This window comes from Chlamydotis macqueenii, chromosome 8 (assembly GCF_036417535.1).
Source record: "Chlamydotis macqueenii isolate bChlMac1 chromosome 8, bChlMac1.mat, whole genome shotgun sequence".
In the NCBI taxonomy this organism is placed as follows: Eukaryota; Metazoa; Chordata; class Aves; order Otidiformes; family Otididae; genus Chlamydotis; species Chlamydotis macqueenii.
In genome coordinates, this window is record NC_141563.1 from 27,053,975 (window position 1) to 27,072,093 (window position 18,119).

At 44.5% G+C, this 18,119-nt stretch overlaps 1 protein-coding gene across 3 annotated transcripts in view; it reads left to right on the forward strand.

Moving 5' to 3' along the window:
- The window catches only part of DMAP1 (DNA methyltransferase 1 associated protein 1), a 31,664-nt gene that overhangs the window by 8,427 nt on the left and 5,118 nt on the right, over positions 1-18,119 (forward strand). For all 3 annotated transcript variants that reach the window (XM_086752898.1, XM_086752900.1, XM_086752899.1), the window contains exons 5-9: positions 3-161; positions 1,295-1,462; positions 2,434-2,619; positions 5,479-5,550; positions 17,652-17,724. In XM_086752898.1, coding sequence (XP_086609024.1) covers positions 3-161; positions 1,295-1,462; positions 2,434-2,619; positions 5,479-5,550; positions 17,652-17,724 — 658 coding nt within the window. The remainder of the gene's footprint in view (positions 1-2; positions 162-1,294; positions 1,463-2,433; positions 2,620-5,478; positions 5,551-17,651; positions 17,725-18,119) is intronic.

Genomic DNA, 18,119 nt, shown 5'->3' on the forward strand with positions numbered 1-18,119 from the left:
AGACAGTGCAGGTACCTGTCTACTCAGAGCAGGAGTACCAGATGTATCTCCATGATGACGCGTGGACCAAAGCTGAGACAGACCACCTCTTTGACCTGGCTCGGCGTTTTGATCTGCGCTTTGTGGTGATTCATGACCGCTATGACCACCAGCAGTTCAAGGTGAGTCCCAGGGCCCAAGGTGCTGCTAGCAACCTGCTGCTACAGCACGTGCGGGGCTTGCTGTGCTGCAAAGACCAAATTACCCTTTATATCAACTTAATTAGGGGAAAATAATGAATTATTGGCAGCAAGGAATATTGAATTTCCAGCACGGGGCATTGCTGCTTGCTTTGTTTGTAATTAAATCCATTGTGACTTGTGCTCATTCCATGTTGTGTTTTATTAGAAAGTCAGAAGGTTTGTCCCTGCCAGGAGAACAGCTCATTGTTCCTTGAAGATAAGGCAGCTGGGGAGTTTGTTTAGCTGAGCAGGATAGGTATCCTGGATTCCAGTCTAGGCCCTGGGAGAAGGATCTGCTAACGGTCCCTAGGAGTTGGGGTTTTTCCCTTGTGCTGCTCCTGACTTGTGGTCTGACCTGGTGCAGGCTTCTGTCATCTCTGCTGGGTAGCAGGGACCATCAGTGATCTGAAGATGGAACCCTGGTGTCATTATGCTAAATCTCCTGTAACTGCTGGTTCCATGTCTGCTAGTGACGTGAGGGACTGATGTGACTCCTACAGAACAGCTCCAAATGCTGGAGGTTTTTGTTGCCCTCTGAAAGGCTCATGTGAAGAGCCTATAGCAAAGTGGAATAACAACAGTCTGCCCAGCTGGGCAGCCCAAACACCTTTGGTGCTTGGAGTAAGGGAACACAGCTCAGACTCCATGTAGTGATGGGCAGTGACTTGTTGTAGCTGATACCTTCTTGGTTATGACTCCGTTGTCTGGAGCAGCTCAGAGGAGACCTCCCGTATGTTTGTCACTGTTTTCTGTTCACAGGTTTTCTACTCTGGATACAACTCTCCTTGCATCGTTTTATCTGGGAGTGCTTCACTGCTGTATTGTCTTTGACCCTCAGCTGTAGTGTTGCTGGGTATTTTTAAAGCACCAGCTGTGAACCCGTGGCAGTTATTTGACACAGTTCCCTAAGAAGCTCCCCCTTCCCTGTGCTTCCACTGGGACTGGCAAGGCTTCTTCTAGGCACTGTCTCATGCCCTGTCTGACATCCTTCAGTCAGTGGTCCTTAGCTGGCTGCTGCACAAGATTTTGTGTGGTTCTTTCATAACGTTGTCCTCCTGTGATGTCTTCCACAGAAAAGATCCGTGGAGGACCTAAAGGAGCGATATTACCACATCTGTGCCAAGCTGGCTAATATTCGTGCAGCTCCGGGCACAGACCTGAAAATCCCAGTCTTTGATGCTGGCCATGAGAGACGAAGGAAGGAACAACTGGAAAGGCTGTACAACAGGACACCAGAGCAGGTAACCTGGGGAAGAGGGCGTCACTGCTCCGATTTATAAGTTGAGTCAGTGGGTGGATGAAATAGGCCAGAGAGTGGGAAAGGGAATGAAAGACTGGACAAGAAAAGAGCAACACCCAGGTACTGCTTTTGTTGTTGAGTTTGTGTTGTTTTAAGAGACCCAAAAGGACAATAACTGAGCAGTCTGGCTATGCAGGAGAGGGCTAGGTGAGCAGAGTTATGGTCTCTAGTAACTGCCAACACCTTCTCTGTGACGGTTTTACAGTACTAGTCTTCTGAATAGGAGCAAATTCTCTGATCAATGTCCTTACGAGTCCCTGAGTCCCGTGGGGAGAGAATTATTTCCTTTAGAATAAAATCTTGCCAGAAAACATCAAAGACTGTAAATCTACATGTTTAATTCTCCTCTTTGTTGAAACTGTGTAATGGTCCCAGGGTTTAGAGTTTAAGGAAGTGTGTTCCCCGAAGGCTGGGGGAGAGTATCCTTTTCTGTTAGTAGTTCCCTCTAATGACAAGTTCACACGTGTAATGACTCTGCTTGTCCTTCCCACGTTGACAGGTGTGCTGATACTAGGCATAGCTGCTCTAAGTTCTACATACTATGTCTGGGGAGGGGAGCCAGCTTTTCACAGCATGACGTTTGCAACAAGAGTGTATTTGGCCTTTTTTACCTTTCTATCTGTGCTCTTGGCCTCCTTGTCTGGAGGAGGGATTAATCACTTATGGATGCTGCTGAAAGGTGCACCGTGGATGTTGCCGCACAGTACCTGCCAGTTTGTAGACTGGCATTGCCATGGATGCAGGGTAAGGCTGTAGAAGATAATGTTCTCTATAATTCCAAGTCCTCTGCAGGATTTTAGGCAGGGGAGCGGAAAGGCATTCCCAGGCTGGCCCAAAGCAGAGTTGTTACCGGTAGATGGCCCCCTTGCCTCTTCTACTGCTCTGATTGCCGTTCCGTGCTCTGGTCTGCAGGTGGCAGAAGAAGAATACCTCATCCAGGAGCTCCGCAAAATCGAAACCAGGAAGAAAGAGAGAGAAAAGAGAACTCAAGACCTGCAGAAACTCATCACAGCTGCTGACACCACGACTGAGCAGAGACGTGCTGAGCGCAAGGCTCCCAAGAAGAAGCTGCCACAGAAAAAGGAGACAGAGAAGCCTGTAAATATTTATCTTTTTTTCCCCTTGCTTTGTGCTCTGTCTGGATAACATGGTTTTTCCTTCAGCAATCCTAGTGGGATCAGGCCTTCAGCTTTTTAGAGGGAAGTGACTACTGGCTGCCTTCTGGCAGATGTGTTTTGGTTTCGTCTTTTGAAAAGCAGAATGGTCTAAGGCAGCCCTTGTCAGAGTCCTCTGGTGTGCTCTCTGTCTCTCTCTCATTTGAAAAATGTTGGTTTAAGTCCTGTCTCCCTTTTCCTCCCTGAGAAATGGGATGAATTGGTGCCAGCTGTTCATGCCTCATGGCAGGGAGAAGCATCTATCTCCCTGCTTCTCCTGAGTGTGTTCTGGTACTGCTGTCCAGGGTTGTCCCACAAACCCATTGTTTTTTGCCTGCCTTCTTTTTCTAGTCCAGATTTCCTTTTCCTTCCTGACTCCTGGGTCTCAGCAGCATCTCCCCAAGCTCAGTACATGCCCCCCTCCTGATCCTCAGCTGTGATCAGAGCAGCCCTGCTGGGGGAATCCTGTATTCTGGGAGCTGTTGCTTCTTATTTCTCCCTGAGGTGAGCTAAAGTCTAAGGAGCCCAGAACACAGGTTTCAATTCATGTTTGATGTTACCTCAGTTTCTCTTTCTGGAAAGAAGACACCATGAACTGAACTAAATGCAGCACCTTCAGTAGGAAAGGGCTGTTACAAAATCTCAGATGCTTCCAGGGAGTCCCTGGGAATTCATGTCCCTCCACCTTGTGGAGAGAGAGCACTTGGGTCATCATCCTTTAAAAGAGTGTGCAGAGAGGGGAGAGAAGCAGTGAATGCTAGACAGTCATTACTTGATGAAGTATACCTAATGACCACCATTTCCTTAAAAAGATTAAAAAAAAAAAAAAAAGTTATTTTTATTGGGTTTTTTTGCCCCCACATAATGACTATAGTATCACTGGGCACTGAATTCCCTTGAGGACTGGTCTGGTAAAGCTCACCCGTGGCTGGTGTATGTCCCTTTAAAGAAATCAGCTTGTCATTGGTGGTAGTGAAAAAAGGGTGATGGTGGAGAATGGGGCTGGAAAGACGCTGAAGATGCCAACGTGAGGGAGTCCATCCCTAAATAGTGCCTGTTGGCTGGTGCCTGTCTGCAGGCATATAGTGGATAGGCACGCCAAGGTGGGCAGAAAAGCCGTTTCTGTTGTTGCACTAGCGTCATTTCAACCATGACAGAGTCCATTAGGAGTCAATTACCAACTATAGCCGGGAAATGTTAAGAAAAAAATTGCATTTTAACTAAGAATTTGAGTCGGGAGCTGCATCAGCATCATTTCAACAAAGGAAAATCATTTACCAAAGAGTCAATTGAGGTTGAAGCGTTTACAGCATGTACAGGCATGCAAGGCAAAAGAACCCATTTAATTGCTTATGTGCTGAGTGCAGTCAGAGTTGTCTCTGCTAAGCCAGCGATGCCGATTTAGCCTCACTGCTTGTGTCAGGGTGTTCAGCAGCGGGCTGTGGACAGAGTTCGGGGAGTCCAAAAGCCAGCCTTCACCCAAAGGAAGCAGAGAGGATTGGTTTTTGATTGCAGCCCCCTTTGTCTAATAATCCAAGCAGGGAGGCTGCATCCTAACAAATACTGAGGTGCTACCTACAAGTCCTTGAGTTAGAGAATACTTTTTCCATCATGGTCATGTTTTGAAATATCTTCATGGGGCCTCTTTTTATTGAATTGACCATAGATAAGTGAAAAAAAAAAAAATCTTAATGCCTGGCCATGCAGAGTGATTTGCAAGGTGCCATGTCAAAATCAAGACAGAGATAGCTGGTAGAGATGTGAGAGTCATTGGCAGGGAACTTGAGGAACTGGGTCACTGTCCTTCAGCATCCCTTATGATCTTGGGACAGTCCTGGTTGTTTCAGTCCTGTGTGGAATGAAAAAGGAGCAAGCTGCAGAGCCTCTCTGCAGGGAGCAGCAAGGTGAACATCTCCAAAGAAACTGGGAGATCTGAGATGACTTCCTTTTGGAAAAACGTGATTGAGCATGCCTTTTGCAGAGATTGTTGCTATTCACAGATTGAATCATGACTATCATTGACTCATTCAGAGGACCCCACACCATTCAGTGCACAGGGCCCTGTGGATGGGTTGGTTTAATCATGTAAAAATATGCTCACGTTGTGTGTGTGTGCTTGGCAGCACATTAAGGGATTTCATTTATTGTTTTTTCATTTTGTTGAAATGCAACTAAATGCTCTACTGTCTAGCAGCAGCATTGGAAGTTTGCCTTCTTGCATCACTGTGCTTAAAATGTGAAGTAGGGAAGAAAGAAAACTGTCTAACGAGTGGACAAATGGCAAAACATGTATAAACAGCGGGCCACCCTGGAGGGGTGCAGTCCTTACGTCCTCATTAGTGGGCTTGTGTCTATACAGCTCAGAGGTTTCTCATCTCATTCCTCGGAGGCCTTGCAATCAAAAGACAAAATTTAGGGAAGTCCTGGGCACTTTTGATCAGTGAAGTGGGCCTAGTTTAGATAAGGATGATATTGTGTAAATACGCATCGGAGTACCATTTAAGGTTAGGGTTTTTGCTTGTGTGGATGGATGTGGGGCTCTGTGTAGAGCAGTGCATTTAAGCCAACCAAACAAAAATGCTTGAGCTCTCCAAAGCTGCCTTGAACTGCGGCACTTTTCTCAGTGAATTGCCTGGGATTTTCCCACTGAACGCCATTGCCTGGGATTTTCCTCTTGCCTCGGCTCTGACGTGGCCATGGCAGGTGGTTCTCTGTCATAGGAAGCAGTGTTTCCCCTTCAGATAGTGTCTATATGAAATCTTGTGTTTCCTCCATCAACATATCCTGTTTCGATCTCTTTCAGGCTGTTCCTGAGACTGCTGGCATCAAGTTTCCTGACTTCAAATCTGCAGGTGTCACGCTGCGAAGCCAGAGGGTAGGCTGTTGTCCTGGTCCCTTGGGACCTCTGTTAATGTCTTTCGTCTGCCTGTCTGTCTCCTCGTCTGTTCTCCTTTTATAGCTAAAGAAAGTCAAGTTCTTGCCTCTAAAATAAGAAAGGAATTCCATAAACGTGGAGACTCAGAAACCTGGAATGCTGGCTCTGTGAAAGCCAGCTTATTGCCTTGCAGGGGCACCTGAACCTGCTAGGATTTATTACTGGTGTGCCTGCTCTGCTGTTAAGCACACATGGCAGAGCCAAACAGAGCACACAGCCGAATGTAATAGGCCTCATAGAGCACGTGTGTTAACAGATGAGAGGTCCTTTTAGGGACCTGATGTTCATGTTGTGACTTGAAAAAGAGACATGCATAAATGCGTACAACTTCTAGCCTTCCTGTTTCTGTTATCTACAGAAAATATTTTGGAGTAAAGCCCCTTTGATCATTCTGTTGCACAGATATCCCTGAGAAAATAACTTTCTTGCTGTTTTATCCCAAGACTTGACGCCTGTCTCTTAGCGACAGGTTTTGGGATACCAAGTAAGTTAAACCTGCCTGGCTGACTGAATGTTTTCGGAGGGGTTTTGATAGCAAAATCCTGTTTGCTCAGTACAAGTACTTTTTTTTTTTTTTTTTTTTTCTCCCCTAGTCAAATAAAGTAATTCTTAGTTGCTTTATTGTAGCAAAAGTGGAGAAGTAGGTTCCTTGCCTGGCACCCTTACTTGACATAGTAGTTTCCTAGGTTACTTTTAAAGACTGTTTTATGAGATGTTCTTTTGATGTCAGAATAGTTCTAGGTCTTACTGGGAATGCCCTGGAGCTCTTAGCAGAAATGTGTTTGGGATCATGCTGCTTTGACATACAGGTGCGTGTGCAGGCTAGAGGCCGTATGCCTCAGCAGGGTCATTGCTGGGGGACTCCTTTAGTGTACAAGTGCCACCATCTGCAAGCTACCTGCATGAGCGAGGGGCTACAGCCTTGAGGAAGTAAAAAATCCTAGCAAGTGACAGACAAGATGGCAGTGCATGTGTTGAGATTTATGGAGATGTGGCAGATGTGTTCTCCGGCACTAAGATAAATAGAGTAATTTATGGAGATTGATTTGGATTTTGAAAACTAATAAGTGATGGTTGATCTTTTCTAATTTTTTACCCCCCCAGAAGAGAAGCTGAGCAATAACCTGTCAGTGATGGAACCATCTGGCAAAGCCAGCAGCCTTTTCCTGTGCCAAACAGGCAATTTAAATCACAGTTTTTGTGAAAAGGGGTGCTACGTGCTTCTCCCTGTTCTTTTTAATGCTCACAAAATGCAGTGATAAGCTGAGGCATGGCAGTCTGATTAAGCAGCTTTCAACCTGCGGTATCCATGTTCCTGGGATGACCCAGAGCAACTTCCTGTGCTCTATGTGAAATTTTTAAGGAGATAAATGCTGTTATTAGAAGTACCAGTGGTTTGCAAATTGAAAAAGATTGCGAATCACTAATCTAGGTGAAAAACCAACACTTTGTTGCTTGGAAATGTGAAACCTGCCTCCAGCCCAGCAAAATTAATTCATTTGTGACTTTTAGTCAGTCACCTGGCTTTCTTATTCAAGTCTTCTCTGTTTTTAAAGTGAGAGCTAATAAACTCACTTGTTTCACATATAGGTAATGGGGGGAATTAATTACATGAAGTCAGTACAGGCTTTTTGAACTGGCAAGAGATGCTGAAGTGCTAAGTTGTATAGAGTGGACAATCCATGCTAATCCAAATTATTTTATTTGTTGGATTTATGTGGCAAACCCTCTGCATGCCAGTGGTATGGAATTGATAAGGGTGGGAGCTGACTTAGGGCTAAGTGAGGAATTGGTCTGCTGTGCTGGAAACTACACTGGCCACATCCAGTCTAAGATGTTTTGCCTTGAGCACACTGGAAAATTATTTCTAAAGGCTTGTGACATCCTGCAGTAAGTTCTTTTGCCTGAGGACCTAATGAGTTCCTCACCTAAAGGCTTCTATTCTCTTCTTTTATTTTGTACTTTGCTACTGTGCTTTACGCCTTCGTAGTTAGGCAAAGTTGGATTTTGCACTGTGATGGGAGGGACATTCATTTTCATGAGGGACTCAACCTCTGTCACGTGTGAAAAATGTACCATATCATCCCCAGGATAATAGCACTTACTCTTTGATTAGACATATTCTTCCCCTCCCCCCCACCCCAGGATTTACAATTAGTCTGAAAACTTGAGTTCAAATTAATTTATAGAAATGAGTCCTTGAAGAAAAAGTTAGCAATCTGTATTCAACTTAATTTGTTCCTGGTTGTTTGTACAACAATAGCCTTGGCTTTTCAAATTCTCCCTGTCGTTAAAGCTTACAAAATCTTATGCACAGGCTGAATTTGAAGACTTCCCCCCTGCCCTCCCCTAGGATTAATGGTTACTTACGGCCATTATTCTTCATAACTGAAAGTTTCTCCTTCAGCAGACGCTGAAGAGTAATCTTCTCCGGTGAGTTCAACAAGCTGCCTTCTATCACAATGGCTTCAGTCTCCCATTGTTCTCCATGGGACTGTGGCCACAGGCAAAGAAGGCCACAGCCCCCTTGCCCTTGCTCTGCATGGGATTTCCCCTCTGTCTCCTGACAGTACAGACTGCGAGTTTCTCTAAGGCAGCGGGAAGCTGGGCATTATGAAAAGCTTCGTTTTAATTCAAGGCAATATATTGCCTTGGTACCACTGAGGACAGGAGGCAGTAGCAGATGTTTTGGAAGGGGATAAGCCTTTCACGAGTTTCTTGAAAATGAATTTTAGACCTTTGCCTTTGCTGTTAGCAAAACAATGTTATGAAAATAACACCAGAACATATTATTAATGCTAAGTGTTACTTCTAGAAAACTTCCTGTTATACCAGGTCTGCTCATCTGGGAGGACAGACGGCCAAAGCGCCAGAGGAAATGAGAGATGGGTAGGGAATTTGTACAGGGAAAGGAGAGGAAGAGGCTAAAGGGAAAGCAGGGAACTACGAGGAAGGAAAGCTTTGCTGAGGATCTGCCCGAAGGAAAGGAAAATGGGAGCTGCTGAACTTGAATCTTTTCCAGGACCTAGACAAACCAAAAATAATTGCACGTTTGTCATCTAGGCATTGTGTTGCTTCTGCAGGACAGAGCTGAGTTTGTTTTGAGTTCACTGCAGTGTTTCTGTACTGTGTCATGCTAGCTTTCTTTTAAGTTTAACCTTTGTCTTTGACTTTTTTTGTGTTCAGAGCACTTGACTTTGGCATACTTAACATCTCTTCAGTGAGTTTTAAGTTGCTCATCTTCTCTCTCAGTCTTATCTGCAAATTTTAAGTTATGATTTTGTTAATGCTGTTGAATTGCTGCAGCAGTGGTTTTAAGAAGGAAGGTGATGGATGGAAAAGGTGGATGTTTGTCCTTACTCCTGCATGTTGAGGTGTAAGTCTGTGTCTTTGTTCTGTTCTCATGGGTTTGGAAAAAAAGGAACTGGAAGAGAATCAATTAAGCGATGTCTCATCTGGAAACAACAGAACTCTGGGATGAAAAGGAGTTTGTAGAGATCTCAGTCCACAGAAAGGACTGAGGGATGCTCCAGCTCAGTCATTCAGAGGCAGACACCTCTCCTCAGAAAAGGCTTCCAGCCAGCAGCCTGACTCCATCAGCTAACTGGGATCTTGGAGACAAATTGCCAGTTGGACCAAATAAAAAAAGAGGTAGAAGGAGGAAAATTACAAGTACAGCTTTAGTACTCATTGATTCAAATATTCACACTCCTCAGCTTTTAAATATTTACTAGTCTACTGAGCTTTTTTTTGTTTTAGCACTGATTAATGAGTAAGAATTTACTGTGGTTGTGGGGGGAAGAAGTGAGTGTGATTTCTCTCTTTTTTTTTTTTTTTTTTTTTTTTGAGTGGGAACTGAGTGCTTACTACAGCTCCAAGGTGAATGATACTTCTAGACGAAGATGAGGCTGTATGTATGTGTTTAGACATGTTTATTCTCCATATTTGATCTGACCCACAATTAAATGGCCAAGCACGCCGCCTGTTTACTCTGCATTGGAGGCTGTTGGCTCTCTTCCTTCCCTGTCATTAATGCAAACCCAGACCTCATCGGCTGTGAACATGTGAAACATCTGTCTGTCCTCCTGTGATCAATACTGTCCTTTCAGAGGTTCAGCTTTGGAAGCAGTTCCATAAAATCTCAGTTATTTTTATTTGGATTTGATAAATTTAATTACTTGGAGCAATTAATAATTTATTTGTTTTGTATTGATTGCACTCCAAGGCATTCTGGCGTCAATCTGATGGAGATCAGCGCACCCTTATTAGGTAGGAAAGTTTATGTTTCCAGATCTGAACATCCCATGGATTAGTTAGCTGAGATGTGCTTGTTGCTTCTGCTAGCAATTTTTCATTAGCGAAGTTGTATGTTTTGCGCTCTACAAGAGAGTGGGTGAGAGTAATTTCCATGGGGAGCCTGACAGGGGTGTGGAAGGACAGTAGTAGTCTCATTTCTGTGAGTAAAAGTTAGGAACAAATGATGCTGGCTGGATCGAATTCATGTTGTGGCTTTGCCATCCATTTGTTGTATTACATACCCTTTAATTAGGGCCAAGAGAGTGCTGGTGCGTTTCCTAATCAAACTCCTGCCTGTAGAGAATGAAATAAGATGAAAATATTGGAGTATTTATTTTTAAAGAGAACATCAAAGGATACAAAATCTTGAATGAACTAGAGAAGGTGAATCCAACGCTTCTTGTCCTCCGTGCTCATTCTTAGCTAAACTGAAAGGCAGTTAATGTTAAATTGCTGAAGGGAAATGCATCTGTCTCCTCTTTTCTGAAGCTCTTTGGTGTGGGAGAGCATCTGGAGCAAAGCCTTAGTAGTCTCTCGAGTATAAAGAGAGCGTTCTGGGTACAGTAGTGTGGGGTCTTTTAAAATAAGTTGTAGTTCTGGAAGGGACAGTCCATATTGCAGCTTCTGTTGAATTGTCAAGTACCAAACATTGTCTATGCAGTGTGAGGCCTCGGGGACCTTTGTCTGCCAGTCCTGGACCAATCTGAGAAGCTTTTGCTACCTTTGTGTGCCCATAGTTACACAGTCTTAGGTGTCACTCATCAGGTAATCTGATTGTATGTCAATTGTGCAAAGCACCATATATATTACTTTTTTATTTCATTAGCGTAACAGATATAATGATTGGAGTGTAATTAGTCACTGTGGGTTTTTTTTTTATTTGTGTAAGTGTAGTTTCAGTTAAATAATTTGAGAAAGGCAACACCAATTCAAGACTAGACACACGTTTTGCTACAGTTTCTTGGATTTGCGTCTGATCTGGAAGTTTCCATAATCTTCTTGTACTGTGTGTGAAACTGTACTCGGAGTTCCCCGTCCCATGGCCTATCTTAGGGCCCTCCCTGTGATCATAGCACACTCTTTGCTCTTGACTTGTTTCAGTCAGTTGCAGCTCAGAGGCTGCAGCCGTTTCCGTTTCTTGCAGACATCTCTTCAGGTCTCAGCTTGATTTCCATGCCTGTAGTGAGAGGCAGGGGTAGGACTATCTGTGAATCTGCACATCTCCTAAAGCACAATGCTATAGTGTCATACTGGTAATGTGCTTTCAACATAAAACACCCTCTAGTAAAACTATCCTGTGCAGTTCTTTCTTCTGCACCATGTATTTTACTATTTTTCCTGACACAAACACTTCCTGTAGCCCTTTTGCGTTTGTTTTACAGGCTTGCACTGTATTTAAAGCAAAACATATTTAAAGGACAGGAAATCTCAGATTTGGTAAATAGTAGATAATACTTTGCTTTCCAGAAGATGACCATCTTCTAAGTGCCATGCAGTCCTGGCAAAGTGTGAATTTTTCTTGTGTTCTCAGATGTCTTGTCACAACCTGTATGTCAAACTGGGAGAAAGCAGACTCTTCGCAGGTTATCAGCTGTCGTTTGTGCAGATTCCTAGTCATTCTCATTTTAGGCCACTTGTGCTGGATCAAAGCAATCTTTACCCCCTTGGGGTGGGAGAGTATGAAAACGTTGAAGACCTTGTTACCTGCACTGGTGAAAGCCCATCCTGCTGAGACATTGATGCTCCAGGACCTATGGTTTCTTTAGGAAGTGTATCTTTACCCCTTGAATCAGTGCTGTAGATGCATAACGAGGCGTTGACGTCTGTAGGATCAGTGAGCTGCTACTTCGCCATATGCCTGAGTGTGCTGTGCTTCTCTGGTATCTGTTGGCCTCCTTCATCCTTGACAAAGCTTTCATTAGGTGTATTGCTCTAGCAAGTAAAACTGATTCCAGTACAGAATTTGTAATTTTGCACAATTGATTTGGGAATTTGTGAGGTATGTCTAACTTCAGTCAAACCTCCCCCTGAAATAACCATTTACATAAGTTAATATAGAAATGTTTTCTTCTTAAAAGGTTGGTTTATTTAGCATTAAGCCTCATTGATGGAGCAAGTTGATGGTCGCATGCCATCTCAAAGTGATCGCTGCGTGTTTATGTGTAACAAACAGCATAGTAGAGATGGCACAGCGGTATGACTCTTTCTTTTTGTCTGTCCTGAATGTTAGCCTGGCAGATCAGCAGGCACAGCTGTAAGACACAGAGTCTAGGGCTGTAAGATGGGGTAGGGGGAAGCATGTATGCTCATTGAGGCAGAGAATACCTGTGCAATTTCAAACTTTGCTAACTTTGCATAGATTGCAATTACTCATCCACCTTTCATAGTAGCATTTTAGTTCTGAGCAGTTAAGCATTTCAGATTTCCAGAAATGTGCACATTCATATCTGAAATTGAATTTCTCTGTTGGGGTCTTTTGAATTCTAGAGCTCTAAGGCTAAAGTACTTAATATGGTTCTTCCCTTCCTTGAGTCTTAAAACTGTGCAGAAGTGGAGGCTCTCCGCTCCTGCAGAGTAGAGCCATACAGCCGGGGAAAGGTTGACCTTCTTTCCCCATCTTAAGCCAGAAAATGCAAAAAACATTATTCATCTGAAACTTTAGCACTCCTTCCCAGAAACCCACTAAGCAATTCAGTACTCTAAAGACATCCATGAAGAAAGTGCCTAATGAGAAAGTTTTCTTGCTGCTGAAATCCATGAAGAAGGTGGTTTTCAATGTCAGTGAGCTGTATTATAATGCTGAACAACAATACCGGTGCCGATGCATAAAACCACAGTTTATAGCTCTGCAGACACAGGTCAGATGTGTGGAGTTTTTAGGATTAAAGATTTTAGGACAGTCGTATTGTTTAGCGTTGGGGAAGGGTGAGTTTAAGGAAAAGGTTGTCTCAAAATTGAATTAAAATGAAGTGCAGCGTCAGGGAGAGTGCATGTGAAATATCCAAATAACCACTGATTAATTTTAAAAACTTTGTATTTTGGTGAGAGACCAAGTGAAAGGTCTCAGCATGAAAGTGGAATTTTTTTGGAAGCTGGAAGCACCAGAAATGGAGCATTTATGAAGAAAGTGATAAATTGAGAGCAGGACATTGAAGATGACCACATAGATATGATCACATGTGGCCTAATCTGTCATTGTAGATCCTGCAGAGCTCTCCCATTCCGAGCGCGGATCCCCATGGCAATCTCTACCTGCCAGGTGGTGATGCTGTAAGACGTGGCAGGGGAGTGTGTTGCAGCTCTGCTATTACTTGAACTTCATTACTCTGCCAAAATATACTCAAATACATTTACAACTATGCTTAAAAGTATTAGCATAAATAATGAAAACTGAATGGCACACAAAAATAAATGAGCCAAGTCTGTTTGGGGAGGCTTTATCTTCAGTTATTTCTTATCATGTTTGTTCATTTAATGAATTTTTCCAATTAGCAATTAATTTGCAGGAGGTCTCCTAGTCATTAGTGTGAATTAGCAAGGTTTTGTTGGCAGAATGTCTCGAACATTAAATAAAAATCCTGTATCATTGAAAACCTCAAGGGTACTCTGTGGTGAGACTCTAGAAATTAAACTGCTCAGGGCCACCCCCGCCCAATTCCTGAGCAATGCCCCCCTCCTTCAGGGGAGAGCAGGCTGGCTCAGTACTGGGGCGCTCTGTGCCTCTCAGGCCAGGTGTGTGCCAGCATGGGCCATGTATCCCAGGATCAGGCAACGCTTCTCTCTGCGTAGGGAGGCTCCGGTACTGTGGTTTCATGGTGTTGATTCAGACAATTTTCTGTAGCTCTTTATTTATTTTTCTCTTGGTACACGCAGTTCATGTGTTTAATGCAGGTTGTTTATAGCAGGGACAAAGGATTACAGTCCTTAAATCAAAAGCGACGTTGGTGTAATTATAAGCGCAGGCTGGTGTGGCAAAAGAGGGCTGTAGGGAGAGGTTGTCAAAGGAGAAGAGCATCCAAAATATAGTAACCTCAAAAGTCCCGGCTAATCAGTTTTCTGACTGGAGCAATCTGTTTCCCAGGTAGTATTATTATATGGGGACTTTAAAGATAATAAATAACAATAATAGTCCAGGATAAGGAAGGAAAGAAAAGGGCAAATGCCATTCACCTCGGAAGCTGTGGTTGCTTACTGGAGTTCTCTGAGGAACATAATTTTCCTCAGCCCCTGCAGAGAACTCCATCCATGACAACACCAAGAACCGCCCAGGAGCCGTGGTGTAAGCAATGAGGTTGCCCTGAGTGGTGTTTTCATTAACACAGAGATACAGCCTGCAGAAACCAGAGATCCCAGCACACACATCTGGAGCCAGAGAGCTGTTCTCTGTGCTGTGGACTGGGACTTGTGGTCCCTGTGGATTGCCTCATTCCTTGGGAGTGAGGGCAGGTGAAACACCACTTTCAGCACTCTGGTGTGTATCTGGATGTCTGCTTAAAAGATCAAAACAAAGGAGGGCTTGCTGAAATAAGCTTGGGCTTATCAGGGCTGTATAGAGCATGAAGGCTTCTCTCCTGCAACAAGGCAGCCCAGCTAACGGACCCTGGCTAACAGATTATCAGCAGCATTTGAGTAATAGACTGCTCATTTAGTTTTAATACATTTTGCATAGAGAGCAATCAGCCTTCATCAGTCTTAGAGATGAATTAGCTTAGCCAGCTAAATTCTAAAGATATTAGTCCGACAGCAGCCACATAAATCATAACATTTTCTTAATGATGGTAAAATTAAAATATACTCTTGCTTTGAGAAACCAATGAAGCCTTCCTGTTTGCAGGCCAGATCCTCCTGTCTGAATTAAAAGGAAGCTTAATTGATGTGTTTTTAAACTAAACTACAGCCCCACTCCTCCTGAGCATCTCCAGTGTTCCTTTCTTTGAAGTTAAATTAATTTGTCCTGCCTTTCCCTGCTCCATCCTCTAATCTTCAGGAGTGTCAGTGAAGTCCTTGGCTTGGTACTCATTGACCAGGCTCCTGTGGGACGTGAGCAAGACACACACATTACCACTGAAGGCGTTGCCAGGTTAATAATGTGTGTTCCCAATAGTTCCTTGAGCATAGTGAAAGCTTCTCAGGAGAAAAGCTTGTGCTTTTCCTCTAATCCACAAACCAAGACCTTCTGTCTGTCCACCTAGCCTAGTCAAGCATGAGCTTTTCCTATTTCTTGTCCTTTGTCCTGAAGTCCACCGTGTTTTTGCCAGCTGGTGTTTGACGGAAGGGAATCGTGCCTGTAACCAGAAAGACTGTGATATCCATGTTAGGAGCAGGGATGAAAACAGACTCTCAGGGTTCTGATAATCACACAAGTATTGTGTGCCAGAGTTCTTCAATGGGGAGATGCTGGGCGCTGTTAACTCTTTGTGTCCTAGAAGTTAAGGATAGCACAGCCTGACTAGTTCAGCCCATACATCCCCCAGCAGAGGCAGAGCTGGGTGCGTTGCCCATTTTAAATATTCTGTGTAATTCCTCATGGGGCAGAACAGTTCTCTGGACCGAGACCTCTTGCTCTCGGGAATGTTTTCCTGATGCTTCAGGCTAACTGTTCTGTCTCCTGCTAAGCTGCACTAAGTGGCCTTTCTTTCCTTGGCATCCTGCTGCTAGCTGCAGCATAGCACCCACCAAATTAACAGAACCGTCTCCTGTCCCGGTGTTTTGCACTGCCTTGTCTTAGGGCTTTCTCCCCTGTCCTGCCACTTTTCGGCACAGCCTATGCAAGTAGTCTGTGCTGCAGAGCTCCTGGGAAAGCTTGTTTTAGTAAGGTTCTGCTCAAGTTAAGATTCTAGACCAAAGATTTGACTGAAATCCAAATGTGTGACACCTTTGACAGCTGTTCTTCTGCAAAAACAATCATATTGTTGTCAAGTGTAAAGAGTCAGTCTCTGAAGTATGAAATTTGCTGCTATGCAGAAACCCCAGCTCGAAGCCAAAGGCACTCAGGGTTTAAAAAAGGCCAGAGATGTCCTTCAGTCCCTACCAGTGCTGCCTGTTTGCATAAGGGCATGTTTTCCTCTTTCCCTAGTGCTCCTTTTGGATCCCCTGGATCAGGTTAATTTTTAGAAATCCTTCCCTGAGGGTCCTCTTGGTCCTTTGCAGGAGTCTTAATTGTGGGCCTAATACCTAGCAAAAGGACTCGGTGCTTCTCAGTGTATACTGCGAAGGCCTGTTCCCCTGGGATGCCCTGTGGCGTCCATGCTCTGGTTTCTTGGCTGAAGTGATGTGATGGAGAGGGTGGGTTTTCCCAGCAGGTGCTGCAGTGGGGTCATGGAGCCGCTAACGGAACACATTCAGCCGTAGCTGAGTTAGAGTTACTGCTTTCACTGTTTGGGTTTGTGCATGCGGTGTTCCTGCCTTCAAAGGAATTAAGAAGTTCCAGATGGTGTCTCTTGTTATTTTTGTGCTGAGGCAGTGCACACTGTGGGAAAGATGAGTCTGATTTGGGAGACTTACATTGGACCGTCTGTTTTGGGGAGTTTCAACCTGTGGCTTATGGGAGGTAAGGTGACCATGGGACCCTTTGGTGAGCTCACCTCAGAGGCCAGTTCTAAGGTGGAGTAAAGAATGGCTCTTCCTTCACGTCATTCCCAGTGCAGCCTTTCAGTGTCATAGTTGGTTTGGCCAAGGTTGGGCTGCTGGTCAGTAAGCAGTGAGCAGGATGGCTGGAGGATGCTCTCTCCTCCTCCAGCTATTCAATAGTTTGCTGGGCAGCTTGGGCTGGAAGGTTTGTTGGGATGGTGCTCCCTGGGTGGAGGTGTGTGCTCACTTTCCTGAGGCTGGGCGTGGAGGGACAGCCTATGAAAGTGTGCAGTAGGGTGTCTGATGCTGCGATGCTGTGAATCGTTTGTCTCCTGGTCTGTCTTCCAGCACTGCTGAGGAAGTAAAGGGCTTTCACTCGTTTTTGGGTATATCCGCACAGCCTGGAAACCTGTTCTCCCTGCCATATTGTGCCACCTGCGTTTGTGCTGCTTGTAGTCTAATAAATGCTTGGTCTGAGCAGCTAGCACTCCTGCCAGAGCCCAAATGAATGCAGAGGAAGGACCCTGCTAAGTGTATGCATTCTTCCTCTCCTGGCCAGCTCCAATTCCCTTTCATAGCTCACATCTGATGCTTCCTCTCTCACCTGGCCCCTTAGCTCCGATGTAAATGTGTGTTCACACTTCCGCCAGTCAAGTAACTGTGCTCTCTCTGTCTCTCCCCTTTGTTATAAAGCCTGCTCTGTAAATGAATCCCACAGGTCTGGGGCTCAGCAGGTAAAAGGAGAAGTGAGTCTGTTAGCGCATGAGTCTAATCAGGCCGGCTAAAACGAATAAAGTAGGGCAGCATTGCACATTAGCCACTGTGTAAATGAGCCCTTTGATGGGCCGGGCACCGCGGGAGAGGGTTTGAAGCCAAGAAGAACTTTTGTTGTTAATTCAGTGACACATGGAAACTGTAAAACAGCGTGTCTTGCACACACACGAGAGAGAAAATAAAAGCCCTCACGACTGGGCTTTTCAATACCTGCCCTCGGACCTAGTCTGAAAACTTTCAGCCCCTGTCTCCCTCTCTTAGCACTTGATTTTCCTTTCTCTCCCTTTCTTTTTTTGTTCCCCCTGCACTATAAAAAGAAAAGCTCTCTTGCCTTTTGAACTAGACGGCTGTGAGTGAGGGCTATCTCTGAGCTGTGTGGCTCTGTTACCTTTGTGTTCCAGATGAAACTGCCAAGCTCGGTGGGACAGAAGAAGATTAAAGCCCTGGAGCAGATGCTGATGGAACTCGGAGTAGGTGAGTAAAGGGGGCACGGGAGAGAGAAAGAGACACACAGAGCTGGCCTTTGTTCTCGAGATGGGCTATTTTTTCCCCTAGTAATACAGCCAGTTTCTTGAATAACAGTATGTGAATGGTTTTTAAAATATTTTATGTGTTTAAAAAAAAAAAAAAGAAAGAGAGAGAGGGTAAAAGCCAGAACAAGATGCACAGGGTTTTTTTTTTTCCTCCCAGTAGAAAAATGTTTTAAAAGAGCCTTTGTTTCTCTCTTGTTTGGGCCTTTTTAACCATCAAGAGAGGCAGCACAGTATTAGGAAGGCAAATCTCAGCCTTGCCAGGAGAGGTACTTCTGAGTGTGTTAGTGACCACGGCACGCGCATTGTTCAGGGCTGCCCTGTCTTGCTTTCAAGCTT